This window comes from Canis aureus, chromosome 22 (genome assembly GCF_053574225.1).
Source record: "Canis aureus isolate CA01 chromosome 22, VMU_Caureus_v.1.0, whole genome shotgun sequence".
In the NCBI taxonomy this organism is placed as follows: domain Eukaryota; kingdom Metazoa; phylum Chordata; class Mammalia; order Carnivora; family Canidae; genus Canis; species Canis aureus.
The window spans coordinates 49,333,217-49,354,110 of record NC_135632.1 but is presented as its reverse complement, the minus strand read 5'-3'; the positions used below and the strand labels follow the sequence as shown (position 1 = coordinate 49,354,110).

The window sequence follows — 20,894 nt, the reverse complement described above, 5'->3', positions numbered from 1 at the left end:
ACTGAGCCACCCAGGAACCCTGACACTCTTGCCGTTCCTGAGAACATTATCATGGAAGTTCTAACCAGGTCATTAAGGCAAGAAAAGGAAATGAGATGTCTCCAGATTGGAAAAAAGTAAAAATCTGTGTTTGCAGAAAACATGACCTTAGATAGAGAAAATCCTAAGGAATCCACAAAAAAATGATCAGAGCTTAATAATGAGTTCAGCAAGGCTGCAGAAAACATGATCAATATATAAAATTGATTGTATTTCTAAATGCTAGCAATAAGCCATTTGAAATGAAGAAAACAACATCAATTATAATAGCATCAAAAAGAATAAAATGCTTAGGAATTAATATAACAAAAGAAGTGTAAGACTTCTCTAGGAAAAACCACTCATATTTCTTCTTTACTCTCAACACTCCTATTACTTTTTTTATGACACCAGATGTGTGGGTTTTCCACACCAGCCAGTTCTACAACAGCTGGGTGTCCTACATTTCAATTCAGTTTTGAGTTGAATTAGCACAGACCTCACAGGTTAAGGGCTCAGTCCCATAAGACTGCCCCCACCCCCACACTTCAGACATTAATTGCAAATCCAGGTTGTCTCCAGTGCTTCTGACCAAACTGGCTGTAAATCAGAGGTTCCCATAACCTCTTCAGGTTCAGTTAATTTGCTAGATTGACTCACAAAACTCAGGAAAACAGTCTACTTACTACATTGCTGATTTATTACAAAGGACATGTAAAGGATTTGGATGGGCAGCCAAATGAAGAGATAACGTGGGGCAAGGTCTGGAAGGGTCCCAAGCACAAGAGTTTTTGTTCCTATGGAGTTACAGTGTACCACCCTCCTGGTACATTTACCAACCCAGAAAGTCTCTGAACCTTGTACTTTGGGGATTTTTAGGAAAGCTTCATCACATAGTCATTATGAATCATTAGCTCAGTCTTCAGCTTTTCTCCCCTTCCCAGAAGATGGAGAATGAGGCTGAAAATTCTGAGCTTCTGATCATGGCTTTTCATCTTTCTAGTAACCAGCCAGAAGCTCTCTAGAAGCCTACCAGGAATCACCTCATTAGAACAGAAGACACTCCTATCACCCAAGAAATTACAAGGGTCTTAGGTCAAAGTACCAGGGCCAAAGACCAAGTATTAGAACAAAAAAAGATGCTCCTGGTGCTCTTATAATTTAGGAAATTATAGAGTCTTAGGAGGACTGTGTCAGGGCGGCATAGGGCACCTGGGTGGCTCAGTCAATTGAGTGTACACCTCTTGGTTTCAGCCCAAGTCATGGTCTCATGGGTTGTAAGATCAAGTCCTGCATCAGGCTTTCTGTGCTTAATGGGGACTCTGCTTAAAATTCTCTCTCTCCCTTTCCCCCTCCCCCATTGCACTTGTGCTCTCTCTCATTGTATAATCTTTAAAATAAATGAATCAATCAAGACTTAACATTGTTAAGATAGCAGATAGACCTATGGATTCATTGCAATCCCCATCAAAAGTCCAGATGCCTTTTTATAGAAATTGACAAGCACATCCTAAAATCCATATGAAAACGCAAGGGATCCAAAATAGATGAAACAATTTTGAGAAAAAACAATCTTGAAAAAGTTGGTGGCCTCACACTTCCCAGTTTCAAAACTTATTCAGACCTATAATAATCAAGTGTCTGTAGTACTGGCATAAGGATAGACATAGAGACCAATGAAGTGGAGTTGAGGGACCAGAAATAAACCCATATATTTATGATCAGTTGATTTTTTTTCACAAGGATACCAAGACCATTCAATGGGGAAAGAATTCTTTTCAACAAATGGTGCTGAAACAACTGGATAGCCAGCCACTTGCCAAGGAATGAATTTGAATCCCTGCCTCACACCATAATTCAGAAAGTTAACTCAAAATGGATCAAAGACCCAAATGTAAGAGCTAAAACTGTAAAACTCTTAGAAGAAAACATAGTTGTAAATTTTTTAAGTAGTGTTTTCTTAGGTACTACACCAAACACACAGCCTAAAAAAGGATAGATAAATTGGGCTTCATCAAAATTTAAAACTTCTGTGCTTCAAAGACCACTATCAAGAAAGTGAAAGGACAGCATAAAGAATGAGAAAAAATATTTGCAAATCATATATCTAATATCTGGGACTTCTATTCCAATTACATGAAGAACTCCTACAACTCAGTAACAAAGACAATCCAATTTAAAAATGGGCAAAAGATTTGAACAGACTTTTCTCTAAAGAAATACAAATTGCCAGTAAGTGTATGAAAAGATGTCTAACGTCATTAATCATTAGGAATGTGGAAATCAGAAACACAGTAAGATACCACTTTATATCCATGTTGATGGCTGTTACCAAAACAATGAACAAAAACAAATGCTAGTGAGGATATGGGGGAATTAAAATCCTCCTGCAATGCTGATAAGAATGTAAAACAGTGGAGTTGCTATAACAACAGTTTGGGAGTTTCTCAAAAAGTGAAACAGTTCCAGGTGACCTAACAGTTCCACTCCTAGCTGGTATATCCAAGATAATATGAAGGCTATGTTCTCATAAAAAAATGTCTTCATGAATGTTCATATCAACATTATCCATAATAGCCATGGATACAACCCAAATGTCCATCAGCTGGTGAATGGTTAAATAGATATGTCTGTATACTAGAATGGAATATTATTCAGCCATAAAAGGAGTACATTACATCAAAATACTAATGCATGTTTCAAGATGGGCGGATATTATGAAGACTCCAGCAGCCACTTATTGTTTGATTCCATTTACATGCAATGTCTAGAATAGATGAACCCATGGAAACAGGAAGTAAATTAGTAGTTGCCAGAGGCTGAGAGTCAGGGAGAAGAGGGAGTGGCTCCTAATGGGTACAGGAGTTCTTTTGTGGGTGATAAAAACTTTATGGAATTACTGATGAGGGTTGTGCAACCTTGTTAATATAATAAAAACACTGACTTTTATACTATAAAAGGATGAATTTTAGAGTACATGAATTATTTCTTAGCTTTTTTAAGTGGGAAGAAATCTGGAAAACAAATATAAAACCTATTTATCTAGAGTCTTAAAAATAAGTTATATTTTATCTATTATTTTTATTACCAGAAAAAAATACAATATTTGAAATGTTCTAATGTGAACTAGAAAGGCTATTTGTAGCAATATTTTTTTCATAAGAAAGTCAATAATAGTTGAGAGATTGACTTAATTAGTTTCTTTTGGTTAAGGTTTGAATTGCACATAACTTCATTACAGAAGGGAAACGTGTCCCTCTGTCTTCTTTACCTGGCCCAGACTCAGAGACAATGAGTTCCTTGCCCTTAGCTCTTTCTGAGACTTAGATAATAGATTTTCTTCTTCCTCTCTTTTTTTATTTCTTGTTTATTTCTTTATTTCTTCCTCCCTTTCTTTCTCTCTTTTCCTCTCCCTCTACCCCACCCTACTCCCTCTCCCTCTTCTGCCTCTCACCTTCTCTCCTATCCCCACCCCCATCAGCTTCTTACACACATGTGACTGATGTGTTCTCTGTTTCCTTCTACTTTGAGCCTTGCTTGTCATGGCTTAACATTTATGGATGAGAGGGAGTGTTCATTGTTTTTCAGCAAACACTTAATGAGCACTTAGTTTTGCCAGGCACCCCACTAGGACCAGAGATCCAAAAATAGATGCTTCTGTACTGAAGAGTCTCTCAGTCTAGTGATAGATTGCTAAAGAATTAGCGGCTAATATCTTGTTGCATTTTATGCATTTAAGAGTTTGAAGTCCCAGAGAGACATCACACTAGAGGTGTTGAGGAGCCATGGTGGTATAAGGACAAAGGGAAAGATATAGTGGTAATGGAACTCAGAAGAGAGATCTGTGCTTGTGAGATTAGATTTGGAAGTCATTAAACTTAGTATATTACTTAAAGCAGTTGCTGCTGGGTTTTTTGTTTTGTTTTGTTTTGTTTTTTTGTTTTTTTTTTGTTTTTATTTCTTCGGTACTAACTCCTTTGGGAATGGGGATATGATGAGTGTTTGATTTAAAGAAACTTGGAAGACAAAGCAAGAGGTCTGCTTGATGATGGCAAGGGTCCCAGGTTGGGATATGGGCTTCACTAACTTCTCTTTCTGGCCAATGAAAGGCAAACTCATATTATTGATTCTTTGTTTGTTTTTGTATCTTTGTCTCAAACAGGAACCTCATCTTGTTTAAATCTCCTTATATGTTTTAGTTGAAAACAAGTTTCATATACATGTCTTTGCTATGAATTCTGTCATCTTAAAAATAATGTTTATAGGGATTATAAAATTTTTTTTTCTAATATACTAAGTTTTCCTCTGTTCTTTGCTTGCTCTTTCATCAAAGAGGATACTTCTGACAAGATGGATGGTAAGAACTTCCTTTTCTAATTCTACTAAAGATTTTTATGGCTCTTGGATTCTGTATAATATCTTCATTCTCTTTTTGAAAATAGACTACTTATTTTGCAGCAATCTTAATGTAAAATGGCTATGTAATTCTCTGAATTTTGGGTTAGGTATATCCATTTTTGGGTTTCCCAGTCTCTTCAAAAACTAGGTTACTGTTCGTTGTAAGTTAATCAGTTATCTTTTTTTTTTTTTTTTTTTACCTTAGCTCATAAAAATATTCTTGATTTAAGTCTTTCTCTGAGATAGAATCAGAAGAATGGAAAGGGATCTCCTCAGTCATTTGATTGAACTCTTTAGTCTACCAACGCTGATACAGAGAGAGACAAATGAAATATTTTACAGATTTATATGGTTATTTGTGAAAATAAAAATGCAAATTACAATGCTATCTTTTTAAGAGTGAGTTTTAAACTAACATTTAATCAGGACTGAACTTTAAGCTTTGGCTTTTTAATTTTAGTGTTCAAGTGATTATTGTATATCTCTACTTGGTTCAGTGTGGTATATTTTATCAGTGTGGTATTTGTCAGATACTACACGGCGTATCACCTACAGTGTCCCTTGATCTCCTCAAATACCATGATGCTGTCTAGGAACTTGAGCTGTTGTTAAGAATTTATAGGAAGATACTGAATTAAGTCTTAGTATGAAATCTAGGAAAAAAATGAAGAACAGTATATTTTTCTGTCAATTATTACATAAGCCCTTAAATTGACATATCTTCCATTCTAATGAAATGTGGGATTTATTTAATCTTGGGTTGGGTACGTGACTATTATGTTGTCTCTTTGCTCCTCTATATATTTCGTGTATGTCATAAGTTTAAAAAATTACTGAATGAAATGAAAGCCTACCACAAAATAGTTTCTGTATTTTAAACCCTTTAGTATCACTTCTTGCACTGAAATTCTGTGTCCTTAAACTATTCTCACTTTCCAGATTAAAAGTGGAAGACTTTTCCTCTTTTAGACTCATCTGTGTCACGTGATCTGTTATTCTCAGTGATGTTCAATCCTGTGTTTAAAAAAATATGTGTATACATATACAGATGTACATCTTTTATTGCTCTTTAGTGAGTTGTGATATTTTCACTTGTTCATTTCTGCTACTTTTCATTGACATCTTAAGGAGCATACATAAATATTGAATAAATAGCAAGGTCTGTGTAATGCTTTAATAAAAATACTGGGTTAAAAAAAAAAATACTGGGTTAATGAGGCCTAGATCATGGATTTGATAACTCCCATGTTTGTCAGCTTTTTCTAGTTCTCTTATGGACAGATTTTTGAAAATGCACAAGAAAGTATTCTTATTCTGTAAAAATCTTCAAAGACAGTAATGACAGGGTTACATCTTTGAGTGATTAACTTCTATAATTTTCTTTACCATTTCAAATTTCGAGTATGAAATGTAGCAGATAAAAGTGTTTGTTGTGGAATATTGGCATTTTCATTTGTCTAGTTTTAACCTTTTCTTGTGCTGTGAGTCATTTGATGACCTCAAATTTTGTGTAAGGCTATCAAACTAGATTTTTTTTTTTTTTCATTTTTTTTAAGTCTTGGGTGGGGGTTGCAAGTAGGTCTTAATATCAGCATTGGCAGAATTTGTTGAAATGTTATTGTTTTATTTCTCTTATTTAGGAGCAACATCTGAAGATGGTAAGAATTATACATTTTGTTAGTAACACAAATACCTCTACCTTAATATTTTCATTAATAGGAATTCAGTATTAAAAACTAAATAGGCTTAATTTCTTTGCACAACTATATAATTTGCCAGCTGTGATAGCTTCTATATTTTGTTTGGTTGTGTTAGTTACACATGTGGATTTTTTTCTTTAGTTCTTCATTTAGAGTTTGGTTTGTATTTTGGATCATCTCATGCTAGAAAAAAACATGATTGCTTAACATGTTTAATAATATCTAGTATAAAATAAGTAAATAGTTTTTTTTTCAGTAGCATCATTAATGCTTTTCTTTATTTTTGTATTTTTGTTTTTAATTTATGCTAATTTATTTATACTTTGAGGGGAGCATGCTCCATTGCTTTATCATGGGAGTTTAAATGCATTTATTTAGTCTGCTTTTTAAATGTGTCTTTGATTTAGAATCAGTGGATAATTGCATATATGATTTGAATTTGGGATTATAAAAAACTTGCTAGATACACTAGTTTATTTTATTGAGCCAGTTTAAGAAAATAATTACTTCTTTTGAATTTGTAGAAAGGAAAAAAAATTCATTTTTTAATTTATATTGCCTAAAGGCTGTCTTATTAAATCTCTGATTTTGAAACACTTCTTTTTCTCCTAAGTTTTACATGGATGACCTTTTCTTGTGATCCAAAACCAAGTATATTTAACATTTTTAGTCTCATACATACTCTGATATATTTGAAATATTTCATATTTTTCATATCCATTGGAGTAATCTATAAAAAATGGTTTCTGGCACTGTAGCTTTGTAATTTAGAACAATAGTAACACAATACTTATCCTGATTTCTTTGTTATTTTGGATAAATTCTCCATTTCAAAAATAATAATTTTGTCTTTCTGTTTTACTTCTTAGTTGGGAGAACATTGTATCCTACTCTAAACAGATTCTGTAAAAGGGTGAAAGGCCTGAACTATGGGCTTATTAAGGGCCTTGAAGAATTGAGAGAATGCTAGACTCACCAACTAGACTTCTGGTTTTACTTCTGTTTTATTACTGGTTTTTAATCACTCTCTTAATCTTCTGTCACTCATTTCTTAATTTCGTAATTTCTCCCTACTCTTCATTTATTTTTTTCTAATTAATATAGCCATATCAGGCTAGCCAGTATAATAATTGCCTTACAAATTGTGCTGTTTAACTTGACAAGATTCTGAGCCCTTCTTGATGTTTGTTATTGGTTCTGATTTGATATGGTTGAGACTGCTTGAGAACACCATAGTCCTACTAGTAATATTTTTTTTTTACTAATGACCATTCACTTAGGTACTTTGAGAAACATTATTTCCTTTGGTTCAGAAGCTCTAGAAATAGATGTTTGTGGCTTGATTTTGTGGAGGGGGATGAATCAGTGGTAGAAGAGAAGGGAGTATCCTGAGAAAAGTGCCAACTCTTATGTGATAGATGTTTCCTCAAATTATTTTATAAATGAAATGGGCTGGGGGAAGAAAAATAGTAACTGTGTCCATATCTGTCTATAGTAACCTAGTGCTTGGCACAGGATGAAAATATGACACCATCTCTTCTTGCAAATCCCTTTAGAAGTATATTTTCAGTCAAAATAATTGTTTGAGTTTTTGTTTCTAATAAGATTAGGCTTATATTTAAACTATAGGCTGTATTTGAGAATAAACTAAATTTTATAGAAACTGAAATTTTAGAATTAGAACTGCCAATTAAGAAAATAAATTAACATGCTTATGATAATTATCTTAATTATGACTCTACTGAACTAATAATATCAAACTAAGAATGGAAATATTTTAGTTTGACCTTATTTTTACCCTTGAAAGAAAGTTAGCTTACGGTGCAACACATAAAAAGCAGTATGTATTCTAAAAATTTTAAGAGAAAAATAACCTGTCAGTGATGGTCACATTACTACAGAATTTAACAATACGTGAAAAGCATACCCAATTAGAAAATTATAGTGATATTTTTTTCCCCTCATTACTATTACCATTATAGAAAAATCTCTTTAATTACCTAAATAATTTTATTCCTTAGGCCGGGTGAGAGCAAAGCTTTCAGCACCACTTGCTGGCATGGGAAATGCCAAGACAGATTCTCGAGGAAGAAGTCGAACAAAAATGGTGTCTCAGTCGCAGCGTACGTATTGCCTATGAGTTTTCCTGAATTTGTAATACACTAGGATAAGTGTGTTGCTTGTATATGACTGTATTAGGAGATTGACCACTGGATAAAGACAAAGCTAACTTCAAAAAGACAAGCCACATACTGAGTTCTTGTTCTGTACTTTAGGTTCATCATCACCTGACAAAAATGAAGGTATTTTTTTTTCAATGTTTTGGATCAGTTGTTGTGCATGTTTTGGAATTTTTTTGAGTGGGTGTTGTCTTGTCTCTGGTGTGTACTAGGGCTGCATCATTGATTTCTGCCACTTAGACAGAAAAAACTTCATCTGCTGTATAAAGTTTTGCATGGAGATATTTTAACACAAATCTCTTAGCATTAAGGTTTTCTCAGAAACTTGCAAATGTAGAAAATTGTGCTTTTTAGAGGCAAAATAATTGTGATAGCATCTAATCTGGTTGCATCTACCTAATGCTATTCAAGGACAGATATGTGTGTCTTCATCTCCTCCCCAAATCTTTTAGAATACAGTTAGCATTTTTGGCAGGTATATACTGATTCATAGTGAGGAAACATAAATTAAAATGACCAATTCTATTATATTCCTTATTGAATTTAAGATTTATATTTTTACTGTTTCATTGGAAGCTGAGTTCCTCATAAGCACAATTATTAAAAAGCACAATTTTGAGGTCTAGGTAAAATGTTGATTCATTTCTACATGTTCCAGAATAGTAACCCATACATTTATGGCATTATTAATTTAAGAGTTCATTTCTATTCTTTATCAGATTTTTCACTAGCACTTAGCTCTAAAAATAGGAATATTTTTCTAGGGAAGTAATTTGCAAGTTATTCTACATACTTGGCTATTTATTTAACTACCATCCACAGTTGTGTAGGTGATTTATCAAGATATAGATGTCCTATTTTTCTGTTTTTAATTTGATTCCTGAATCTTGGAATCAGGGAAAAGAGCTGGGCTTGGAGGGGGCCATGTAGTGATTACACAAGTCCTGCCAGCAGGTTCTCCTTTTCTCCTTTTTCCCGAGTCAAAAAGTCCAGGCAGAGAAGTGATGGGAATATTCAACAAGAGTCCTAAAAGTAAGGGAATGCTTTGTAAAATTGGTTTGCAAATTGAGGATTATTTATAAATAGGAAAAATGGCAAATGCTTTCTGGATAAGGGCTCTTTTTCCAACCAAATTAGAAATGGATCATATCACATTTTTCCCTGATCTTTTGTATTTTTAATTTTTTTCTGTATTTTTAGAATAATTTTTTTAATCCATCTTTAGCAGTTGTAGCATAGTTGCTTAGAGTCTTGCTACTCAAAATGTAGCATCGGCCTCACCTGGGGGCTAGTTAGAAATGCACAGTTTCATACTACTACAGATGTCCTGAATTCAGTCTTTTTAACAAGATCACCAAGTGATTTGTGTATAATAAAGTCTCAGAAGTATTTGATTTAGATCATGGACTCCGGAGCCATCTTGCCCACTTGTGAATCATGGCTTTTCCACTTTAAGTTGCTGTGTTTCTGTATATTTTTCTATAAAATGAAGAGTATAATCCCAGAGAACTGTAGTAGGATTAAACGTTGTAGTATATTTCATATACTTTAAGACAAGTAACAAATACCTGAGCCTTCAGCTGATAAAATTGTCCTCATTGTTATTGTTAACCTAATGTCAACTGAGTTTTAAACTCCTATTGTATACTTTTGTACTGTTATGTTTATGGCCTTCAGGAAACAAATAAATAATGATAATGTTAGGAAATTTAAAGCATAAGGAAGAATAAAGATAGCAACCCAAAATTTATCCAGTATCTTAAGGATAAAATTAAATTTGATATGAGCTATTTTATTTAGTTCTTTCCTAAAGTAATTCCAAGACAGAACTTGTGACAAAGATTCAAAGTGCTTTGTGTATGGTTTTCTAAGATACTACCTAAGGACCTTCCTTTTAGGTATATTATAATTACTGATCACTTCAGTAAGATTTAGAATAACTTTTTTACATTTGGTTTTTCACTTTGAAACCCAATCTACAATACTTCAAATCCTCTCCTGAAGTATGGGAACATAATAATGATGGGTTTTTTAGGCCTCGTAGGATTTTAAGATCAGAAGACTTTCTCATTATAAAATCACTTAGGTTTTAAATCAGATTGAAGAGGTTTTTGTTTGCTTGCTTGCTTATTTATTTGAATGACTGTATATTCCATTCCAGATTCTTTTGAAAAAAGAAATTATGGCCCTATATGATTTGATGCAAGTTTCTTTACAACATATTTGCACAGAAATATTGCTGTGACCTCCGTCTTCACTTTGTTGTGAAGTAATTCATTAGAGTTTGCATGATCTTTCCAAATTTTTTTATTACCATTTAGGGAAAAAAAAATCCCTTGGGTCAAAGCAGGTGTGTTTTGATGACTAACCAAAATAAATAAAAGCATACCCAATGGAGAGACTTCCAGATTTATATTTACGTAAGGATGGTGTCTTGTTACTGTCGGTAGTGACTGGTTGTGTACAAATGGCTGTACAGCCTGTCAGAAACTTGGTCTCCTCACCCCCGCTCCCTGCTGTTTGTTGTTTTTTTTTCTGTGCATCTTAAAAAAAATTTTCTAGCTTTTTCATGTAAGCTTTCTTCAGCTGTAAGATGTAGTACTTTACCTGTAGTTTTAAATTAAATGTTTAAATAATAAAAATTAAACATTTAATTATTTAGATTATAGGCTATTAGTAGAAGAAAAGCTGAAGAATTTACACTTACTTTTGCAACTTCATTTCATCTGCTTTGTACATGAGTGTCTGATTTCAGCTGTAAAAGCTACTAAATATACTGCTTTTGTTACAGACATCTGGCTTAGGGATTTTTCTTTTAAAGTTTGCTTTTTTTGCTTCAGGGTTTTTTATTTTCTAAGAACTGACTAAAGCTTTCTTATTTCCATCTGCCATTCATTTTAAATCTGCTCCTTCCCTCTTCCTGGATTATAACCCTTACCCTAATTCTGCCTTTGCACTTGTTCAGGATCACAGTCTGCTAATACCATTGGTGGTAAGAATCTATAGACTCTGTGTGTGTTCATCTGTTGTTTGATCACCTATTTTCATTATTGAGAATGGGTTCTATTCAGCAGAAATTCTCAACATAAAATTATATCATGTGTAGCCATATTGGGGCAAAAAATGCTAATTATCTTTGGCCTGTCTTCATTTTATTACCAAAACCTTGAATTGTTGAAATTATCTAAGTTGATCTCACAGGCTTAGTCATTCAAAAGCAAAGGAGCTTTTGTAATGCCTTGAAAATACCTTGTAAAAAGTATAAAGTGGTAGTTTGAAAACTTTAGGTAGCATGAGAGAAATTAGGTATCCAGTTTTAAGTTTTGCAGATTATTTTCTAGTAGCATGCTATTCCCTGGGTAGATCATGTCCCTTTTCATCAACCATGTGGTTTTCTTATAAGTAATTAGCCTATGAGGTTCTTGGCTGAGGAAAGAACCTTGATATTTTCTCTAAGCACAAATAATTCCAACATGAGTCATAGGCATTTGACTGTTGGTAGGGGTTTGGAGTCAGTAGAGAAGAGAGGGTAATGATGAAAGCAAAATGAACACTGGCAATTTTATTTTCTAGGAGAGGGTATGAATGAATTTAAATAGAGAAAGTGTGAGCTTGCATAATTTTGTTGACTACAGTTAACCTAGGATAAATGGAGTGATTACTCTGCTTCTATACCGCATGTTTCTTCTCTGCTGAATAGACCTGCATTTCAAGGAATTCTCCAGTCTCCAACAGCACCTTTACCCCTTAAATTTATATTGTTTTTAACAGAATATCATATTGTATGTGTTCATTCAATTCATTATTTATACTTTTTATATTGTTGCAAGTGTCCCATAAAATATTCCATTGGCTTATCTTGCATTGTGAGTTTGTGGCATGTTGGGTGTTTGGATGTTTTGGTGTGTATGTTTAGTTTAGATACTGCATGGAGAAAATAGGTGCCTTGTGGGTATCCTTAAGGTTATAACTGAAAAAATCCGATTTGAAGATTCTTCACCTGAAACACCAAGAAACAATTGAAATGAGCCATCGCTTTAAAGTAGAGTTGAATAATTACCCTGCAATAATTTAGAATTCCTTCTACGTAAATTGCTAATTTCATTGGAATTACTGCTTTGTTTTATACAGTATTGCTGTAATCAGTGGAAGATAATTTTCATTTTGTGTGCTGGTAAAGTTTAGGAATTAAGCATGAATTTAAATTGTATTCAATAAGACCGTGCCAAGAGAGCTATAGTAATTGTCACAGATAAGCAGCCCATGCACCACAACCAGCTTACCTCCATTCATGTATCATCTGACCTACACAACATGATAAAAATGAGAAAATTTCAAAGTTTTCATGTTTTTAAAAACCCTAAAACCTAGCTGGTATTACCTCAAGACACAGCTGGCTGGAATTAAAAAGTCACCCCTCCCTGCCTTATACTCAGTGCTCCTCCTTCATTAACATCTGCTGCTTGACCACATTGACATTTGAGTCTTTAGTTTTTGTTCTATGGAAATGATTGGGTAAGATTACAAGGTGAGCAGTGACTAACCTTTTGGTTAAGAGAGGTGAAGCCCAACAAAGGGGAAAAGTTGCTTTCATTTATTTAAGTGCAAGTTTAACTTTTCCCCTTTATAATGCTACCATTCAGAATGTAGAATTAAATTTTATCTTGTAGTTATCTAGTTTTTTTTCCATTCAATGCATACATAAAATGTTTTGATTGACAAGGAGCTCATTTCCTTAAAAGTTAACCCATGCAGCTTGCCATGTTTCTTAACTTTTTTTTTTTTTTAAACCCTTGCTGTAGTCTCTGAGATTTTGTCTGGCTGCCTCTGTCTTTTTCCCCTGACCATGTATTCTCTGCCTTCCAAGACTGAGAATCACCAGTTTGGAAAGGGTCTGACTTCTTTGACATTGCTTTTAGTTCTTTTCTGTCCTCATTAGCCCTGCATCCTAAGTGTGGCCACTCAAAATCCTTTTCTGTTTAAAGGCAAATTGCAAAGTGCACATAGAAGCAAGATAATTTTGTTATACGCATTCAGCGACATCTCAGAAGGCAAAATCTTTTAACGTGGAGAAAACTTTTATTATATTCTTTTTTTTTTTTTTAAGATTTTATTTATTTATTCATGAGAGACACAGGCAGAGGCAGAGACCCAAGCAGAGGGAGAAGCAGACTTCATGACTCGGTCCCAGGAATCCAGGATCACACCCTGGGCTGAAGGCAGGCACTAAACTGCTGAGCCACCCAGGGATCCCAAAGTTTTTATTATATTCTTAACAAAATAATAGCAGTAATGGAATGGCTAATCTTTTTTCCTTGCAAATATATAAGCTTTCTAATACATAGCTATAGCCATGTGAAATGCATTGTCAGAGAAGTTATTTTTTGAAAATCTTTTATACTATTTATATTCTGAAACATACTATTAGTGTTGTCCTTATTAAACATAGCATCCTATACCCCCCAAAAGTGAAAATGGATTTTACATTATTTCTACTGTTTAGTCCTAGTATATATAGCATATTTTTTTTTCCAGGTTGTGGTTATATATGTCTTCCTCAGTCCGTTTCCTTTGAACTTAAAATTTGCCATATTATCCCAGTTTTCTCAGATGTATTTCTTGAATTTTTATTCTTTCAACAAGTTCTCTTAGAGTTCACATCTTAACATTTGTATGTATGTTTGGTGTTCAGCTGGCAGCCGATCGGGGTCTCCAGGAAGAGTTCTGACCACAACAGCCCTCTCCACTGTGAGCTCTGGTGTTCAAAGAGTCTTGATTAATTCAGCCTCAGCACCGAAGAGAAGCAAGATACCTCGGAGTCAGGGCTGTAGCAGAGAGGCTAGTCCATCTAGACTGTCAGTGGGTAAGGTATTCTCTGTGAGACTTGGGACTTCTTCTTTCATATTTCAGGCTGGGATATTGGGTAGCATGACAGACATCAGTTGGACACTTAGAAGCTAGAAGAAAACAACTCAATTCAAGGAAAATTGAGATACAGATTATAAATTAGGTATCTTACCTGAAAAATATAATTCATTTATATTTTAATCCTTTTATTTGCAGCCTTTTTATGTTTGTAGAATACCATTTTACCCTTGTAATCTCATACAAATTAGAGGACTGTATTCAAATTTAACTATATTCCTGGTAATGCTTTATCAAAAGTAATTTCTTCTCAACCTTAGAAAGATTGATCAGTTTCTTTAAAAGAAAAATAAAATAGCATATCACAATTCAAATTCTGTCTTTTGTTTCCTCCCTTTCTGTGCTGCTGTTGCTTTGTTTTAGCTCGAAGTAGTCGTATTCCTCGACCAAGTGTGAGTCAAGGATGCAGCCGGGAAGCCAGTCGGGAGAGCAGCAGGGATACAAGTCCTGTTCGCTCTTTTCAGCCCCTTGGTAAGTACTTGGGCAGGTGTTGGGTGCATTTCTTTCCCCTCAGCATCTGATAACAACCTCAGCAGACTTGGAGTTTAGCTTTCTTCATTGACAGCCCCTCTTTCCGGTCCTGATAGAAGAAAGAGTCAGAAGGAAATTACATGTTTGGGAAATTCCTTTGACATTTACTTGTTTTAAGTGAGCAAGTTAGATCTTGTATAAACAAATTGCCTCCATAATCAAGTAAATATCACACAGATTTGAACTACAGAATATTGAATTCAAGATTTATCTTAAAAGATAAATCTATACAATTTAAAGGTAATATTTAAATATTTACCCCTAAGTGAAGTATGGGCTATTTCATTTGATAAAATAAGTGCTGTTAGTTTTTTTTTCAGCAGAAATACTAACATTTCAACTTAGATATTTAACTTAGGTTATTAGGAAGAGTGCTGTGCTGCAAAATGCCATATGAACTACTAACTAAAATGGGGAAGATTAATATTTTTATAGTATTTTACAGTTCAATAGTTGTTTCCCATATATTAGCTTGTGTCATGTCACTGCTGTAAAACCTCTCTGTTCCTGATTATGTAAGCTATATTCTAACCTTGACTATAGGAGTATAGTTACCTAAATCGTAAAAATCTTAAATGTTTAAAACTTTTAGTATTTGAGAATAATCAGAGGCAGAGTTTTTTACATTGAAAATTTTTAGAATTTCTGCATGCTTCTTCAACTTTTTAACTAGTATGTACACACCTAAAACTATTTCCAGTTTTTTTCTTTTAATTCTATAAAATGTAGTACTTGGAGAATTTCTCCTTGGACTTTGTGTACATACCTAAAACTATTTCCAGTTTTTTTCTTTTAATTCTATAAAATGTAGTAATTGGAGAATTTCTCCTTGGACTTTGTGACATTTAAGTAGAACATAGTTCTATTCATTGTCTATTAGAGTTATTATTTCCTCCAATAGACATGTTAGTATAGAATATCTAGAGATTAGTTTCTTGTTCCTGGGCCATTTGGTTCAAATAAATCACTAGACTGCCCTGTATAGGGCAGGAACCTAGGAAACCCCATTGAGCTAGCGACACCGACAGGGATATCCTCAGCCGTTGTTGTTCCTGTTCCAGTCCCAGGTCCCAGAGTTCCCTTTCAGTACTTTGCAAGAGATGTTTTTAGTTTATATACAATAATCATACACAATATTTTAGTTCATATATGTATAGACTATATGCATACACATAAACATACATGTAGGTGTACATGGTATATCTCCATGTATATGTGTTTTAAAATGAAATAAATCCTACATTTGTATAAAGCATGTCATCTTGAAGGATTGAAGGAAGGTGGAGTATGTGGTAGTTTAAAAGCATACGTTCTAGGGTCAGATGGCCTGGGTCCTGTAACTTCTGTACCTGAGTTTCCTCATCTATAAAACTAGGATAATAATAGTACGTACTTGTTAGGATTGTTTGTGAAGAAGCTATAATGAGAGAATCATGAAACAAATCCCCCGCAGTGGGCACATAGTGAACGTTTGGTCATTATAATCATCGTCCAGGCCACCACTACTGCTTCTCCACCTTTCCCCTGAAGCTCTAACTGCTTGCCTAGAAGTAGTTTTCTTCTACTTTAGTGGCAAGGGTCTTAGGTATTTTTAGTGGTATAATATCTGCATCTGTGTAATGATAATGCTGCTGAATTGTTTAAAAAAAAAAAAAGATATTAAGAGGAGACCAAAATGTTTTTCTGTACCTTTTAAACATGTGCAGTAGTCAGAGATTAATGAAATTTATAATCAGCTATTAATCGCTTAAAAAACATTGTTAATATGCCTGTTTTTAAAGAGAGAAATAGTGGCTAGCCATTCATTTTCTAGATTCATCTCAAAGCCTCCTTTTGATAATTTAAATCACTTAAATTTTTATTATTAAGGGAAGCTGTTTTCCTGATTCTAATGAAACATTCTACTATAGTTAAAGAAGATTATATCTTTTAATCATATAGTTTTAGAAGAATTGATTTTTATAGTCATTTTATTCATATATGGATACTGCATAATAAAGGTTGCAGATTAGCCCTGTTTATTACACAGGGGTAAGGGTGGGGTAGCATTCTCGAAGATCGGCTTATCCTTTCCACTCTCATTGTTTGCTGTGTTTGCCTGCATCCTGCTATCCTTAATGTGTTTATTTGGTGAATTCTTTTTTTACCTGACTTGAATATCACCATTCAGCAGATGAGCCCCAAAGTTTGCCATGCCCTCAGTTGTTGTACAAGGCCAATGTACTTGTGAAATAGCACAAGTACAGTGCTCTTTCTAAAGCATCAGAAAAAAAGCAGAGCTGAGCAAAGCCGAACTTCTCTGGATCTTGTACCCTACTTTATGTTTATTTCTGGAGGCAGGTTTCAAAAAAAACTCTTGTGTTATTACAAGCATGTGAGTGGTACCTCTTACCTCTTACCTGGATTGGTTCCAGAAAATTTTTTTTAAAATTTTCATTCATTAGGCATTTCCATATTGGTTCTACTCTCAACCATTTCAAAACTTATTTCTGCCAGGTAAAATTAAAACTATATATCAGTATTTTTATTCACAATACCAGTCACCTTTCAGGATTAATTAAACCTTTTGTGTAGTATTCTTTCTGTTTAACCCTTTCAATCTTTTTGATCTTTTTTTTGCGTTCATTAAGGTCGTGTAATAAAAGTATTTTAACTGTTCTAATTAATATATCTAAATAAGAGTAATCTATTTCATTAAATATTAAAATGAGTCTTTCCTAGCTTATTTGTTTCGGTATATAAGAAGAAAACTGACTTTGTGGTGTTAGGAAAATCAGGATTTTAAGATACAAAATTTGAGATACTCTAAAATTAGATTCAGAGAGACATGTCATAAATGGAGACGTCACATTTATAGGTCTTGATTAGATTATTAATGCTCCCTTTTTTGTGTTCAAATGTTCTTTGATATTTAAAGAACCTTTTACTGAATGCAGAACTTACTTACATTCTATGAACCATTATAGAAAATGTTTAGGTTAATGTAAATGAGATATATTATCTTTTGAACAATGTGAAGATGGTACATATACTGTTTAAGAGCAAAGACCATGAAAGAGGACAGATACTTAGGTGTTTAACTTACTAATTTATGGCTTTGATCACATTAATTAACTTCTCTCTATGCTTGAATTTACCCACCTATAAATGGAATAGTAATACCTGCCTCATTGGGTTCAAGGTTAAAGGAGATAGGATTATTATTGATTACTAATTACCATAGTGGTTTTTTTTTTTTAACTACAATGTTCATTTTTTTGTTTCATGCTTGTATTTTTGACATTTCCTTCCATTTGAATACTTGCTTTTTTTGTCTCCTGTGGGCTTATGTCTGTCCCCTTAGGTGTAAGATCTTTTGTGTGTCAAGGATGATATTACAGTGCTAGTGTTCAGTTGCCTTACTGGCAGTATTCTGATCCTTAACTATTACTAGTAATACCAGTGTTGACTAACTCTCCTTTGCCTGACTATAGTGCTGCCACTATTCCTTGTTTCTGTGGTAATAGATGAGGTTTGTATGGTCCTGTTATTCCAGCCTCCAGACACCATTCCAGATCTACTGGTGCCCTCTACGCCCCCGATGTATACGGGGCCTCAGGTGAAGGATGAGTACATTTTCACTATCATCTGTACATTCATCTCAGATTTTTGTCCTTTTCAGTTTTCATTGAATTGTATATTCATGTTTTTAATTTGTTGGATAATAAGTCATTTGTAATTTTTTAAAATTTTCTCCCAAGTAACTTTATCCCCTTCCACTACCTTATTTGGGCATTTTTCCTCACTGGCAGATGACATTTTTTGTATGTATGTAATCTAAGTTATGTCATTTTTAAACATGGAATTGTTTTATGTTCTCAATTATGTACTTCATCTTTGTACATGTTTTGGGGAAAAAAAAAAAAACCAAAATGGTGGATGAAGTGTTTTAATTGTAAATTATGGTGTAGAAAGTAGTTGAGGGGGAGAATCCAACTCTAGTTTGTCTTTACATACCTCAGAATGTTGGGCACACAGTAGGTGCTTAACAAATATCAAATGACATGTCTTGGTTATAGACTGAAATCAGCCTGTCTTGATGGAGAAGAAATAATAATTGGAAGGTTTTTTTCCCTTGTTAAACTAGTTTGGCTTTATTGAGGTCCCTAATCATTATTGGTTTGAGGTTTGATCTTTGTTCGGACTACTCTGTGGCTCACCTGTATGGATGAGATTTGCCTGATTGATAGAGCTGGATTAATCACAAGGGCTATAGATTCACAAGCCCTTAGCCAGCCATTCTTTCTTCTATCTTTTGGTCATAAATGTATCATAGCTACTATTCTTTAAATTAATTTTCCACACACTTGTCAGTAATTTTAATTGCCTTTACCATTTTTGTTTTTGTTTTTGTTTTTTAACCAAAAACCAAATGTACACAGAAAATACAGAATTGCTTTTAAAATGCTTTGCTCCATTGGTTTTTTTTTTTTTTTTTCTCCCCTTAAGGATCTTAAAATTTCCAATGTGATGCTGTTATATTTATGACTCTCTCAAAGCTGTTTTCCTCCCTCTGATGAATTAGGTCCTGGGTTTGGGATCAGCCAGTCAAGCCGACTGTCATCTTCTGTCAGTGCCATGCGAGTCCTGAACACAGGTTCTGATGTGGAGGAGGCTGTAGCAGATGCCTTGGTACTCTTCTCCATTTCCTTATTATTAGATGTTCCAATTATGAAACTAAAGTATGGGTAAGCCAGCCCACCAGTGTGGCAAAGGACATGGGAAAATGCTTGTGGATTATCTAGGAAGATCACATGTGGGTAATGTAAAAAGCAGAGCAGTATAATCAATTCTTGATCTTTAAAATATTTCTTGGAAAAAAAAATAATAAAAAAATAAAATAAAATATTTCTTGGCCAGAAATTTAAGCCAAGGCCAAAAGTAATTGATGGCATGTCAAGAAAATAAATACTGAGGTCATGAATATGATGGTGTGTTTTATGCACTGCAGTACTCTGAGAATAAGGGTATATTAGTACATAAATATTTATTCTACAAGCATATATCTCAGAGCTTGCTTTAACTTTGAGTATTTAGAGACTGTTTTAGTCTGGGATAGGATTTTGTTTAGTCTTACTTATGTTTTCTGAGCTAAGAGAAAGTATAACTTCAAGATGTGATAATTAAGATATCTTCCTGGCTCTTTATACTTGACACAATAGATGGTGAGGTTTAAAAACGTTATCTCCAGATCCATGATAGTTTGTCAGAAGAGTGCTGCACATGTATCACTGTTGTTTTTCTCACTTAAAATTTTGAAGGAAGTGTCATTTAAACAGCGACTGGAATTGGCTTTTGCCAATTTCCCAAGTCAATTCAGTATGACACTTTCTCTTTCAAATTATATTAATCCAATGTTTGGGAAGCATTTACTCACTTTCTTACAAAGAACTTATAAAAAGCCTCATCTTTGTTTTGAAATTAAAAATACATTATGTTTTTTAAGACTTTATATCACATCTTAACCAGTGTTGATATGATACAATTTATGCCGTATATATTTGAAAAATAAGTTTTGAAAAAGTCATTGGTCACAGCTGTAATATGATAAATGTAGTAACATATGTAGTTCTGCTCTAGCAGTCTATATGCACTGAATTTTTCCCTTTACCTCAGCCATTTGGTTAATTTTTTTTACAAATAATACAACTAAGTAGGAACTTTGTTCTCTTGAGCATGGAGATAGAGTGATCACCTCTTGTTCTGATGATCTGACATCAGTCAAATGCTTTTAATTTACTCTTTTCATCACTATTTCTCAAATCATGTTTTCTAGTTTCTTTTTAAATGGAAGATTTATCGGTTAAATTATGCTCACATAAATTTTATGAAGTGAATAACCATTCTTGAACTACTATAATAAATGCTAAGTTAAGATGTATTTGAATTATATAAGGAATATTTAACGACCACCACCAGGGCTAAAAGTTGAATCCCAATAATTTGATTCTGTCTACTTCTATTATTTGCATAGCATAAATATTCCAATTATAACTATTAATTTCTAGGAAAAAACTCTCCAACTATTAAGCTTAATTTGCACCTTGGGAAAATCACAGAAACAAAGTTAACTTTGGAAATGACAAAAGGATTGAAATAGAAA

General features: G+C 33.7%; 1 protein-coding gene across 42 annotated transcripts in view; it reads left to right on the top strand.

Annotated features, from left to right (window-relative positions):
- The window catches only part of CLASP2 (cytoplasmic linker associated protein 2), a 177,633-nt gene that overhangs the window by 101,546 nt on the left and 55,193 nt on the right, over positions 1 to 20,894 (top strand). For 7 of the 42 annotated variants that reach the window (XM_077865945.1, XM_077865946.1, XM_077865950.1 and 4 more), the window contains 9 exons: positions 4,352 to 4,375; positions 6,057 to 6,074; positions 8,138 to 8,239; positions 8,393 to 8,419; positions 11,262 to 11,288; positions 13,989 to 14,159; positions 14,585 to 14,692; positions 18,288 to 18,350; positions 19,317 to 19,423. In XM_077865945.1, coding sequence (XP_077722071.1) covers positions 4,352 to 4,375; positions 6,057 to 6,074; positions 8,138 to 8,239; positions 8,393 to 8,419; positions 11,262 to 11,288; positions 13,989 to 14,159; positions 14,585 to 14,692; positions 18,288 to 18,350; positions 19,317 to 19,423 — 647 coding nt within the window. The remainder of the gene's footprint in view (positions 1 to 4,351; positions 4,376 to 6,056; positions 6,075 to 8,137; positions 8,240 to 8,392; positions 8,420 to 11,261; positions 11,289 to 13,988; positions 14,160 to 14,584; positions 14,693 to 18,287; positions 18,351 to 19,316; positions 19,424 to 20,894) is intronic. The other 35 variants (XM_077865951.1, XM_077865955.1, XM_077865959.1 and 32 more) reach the window with 12 other exon arrangements.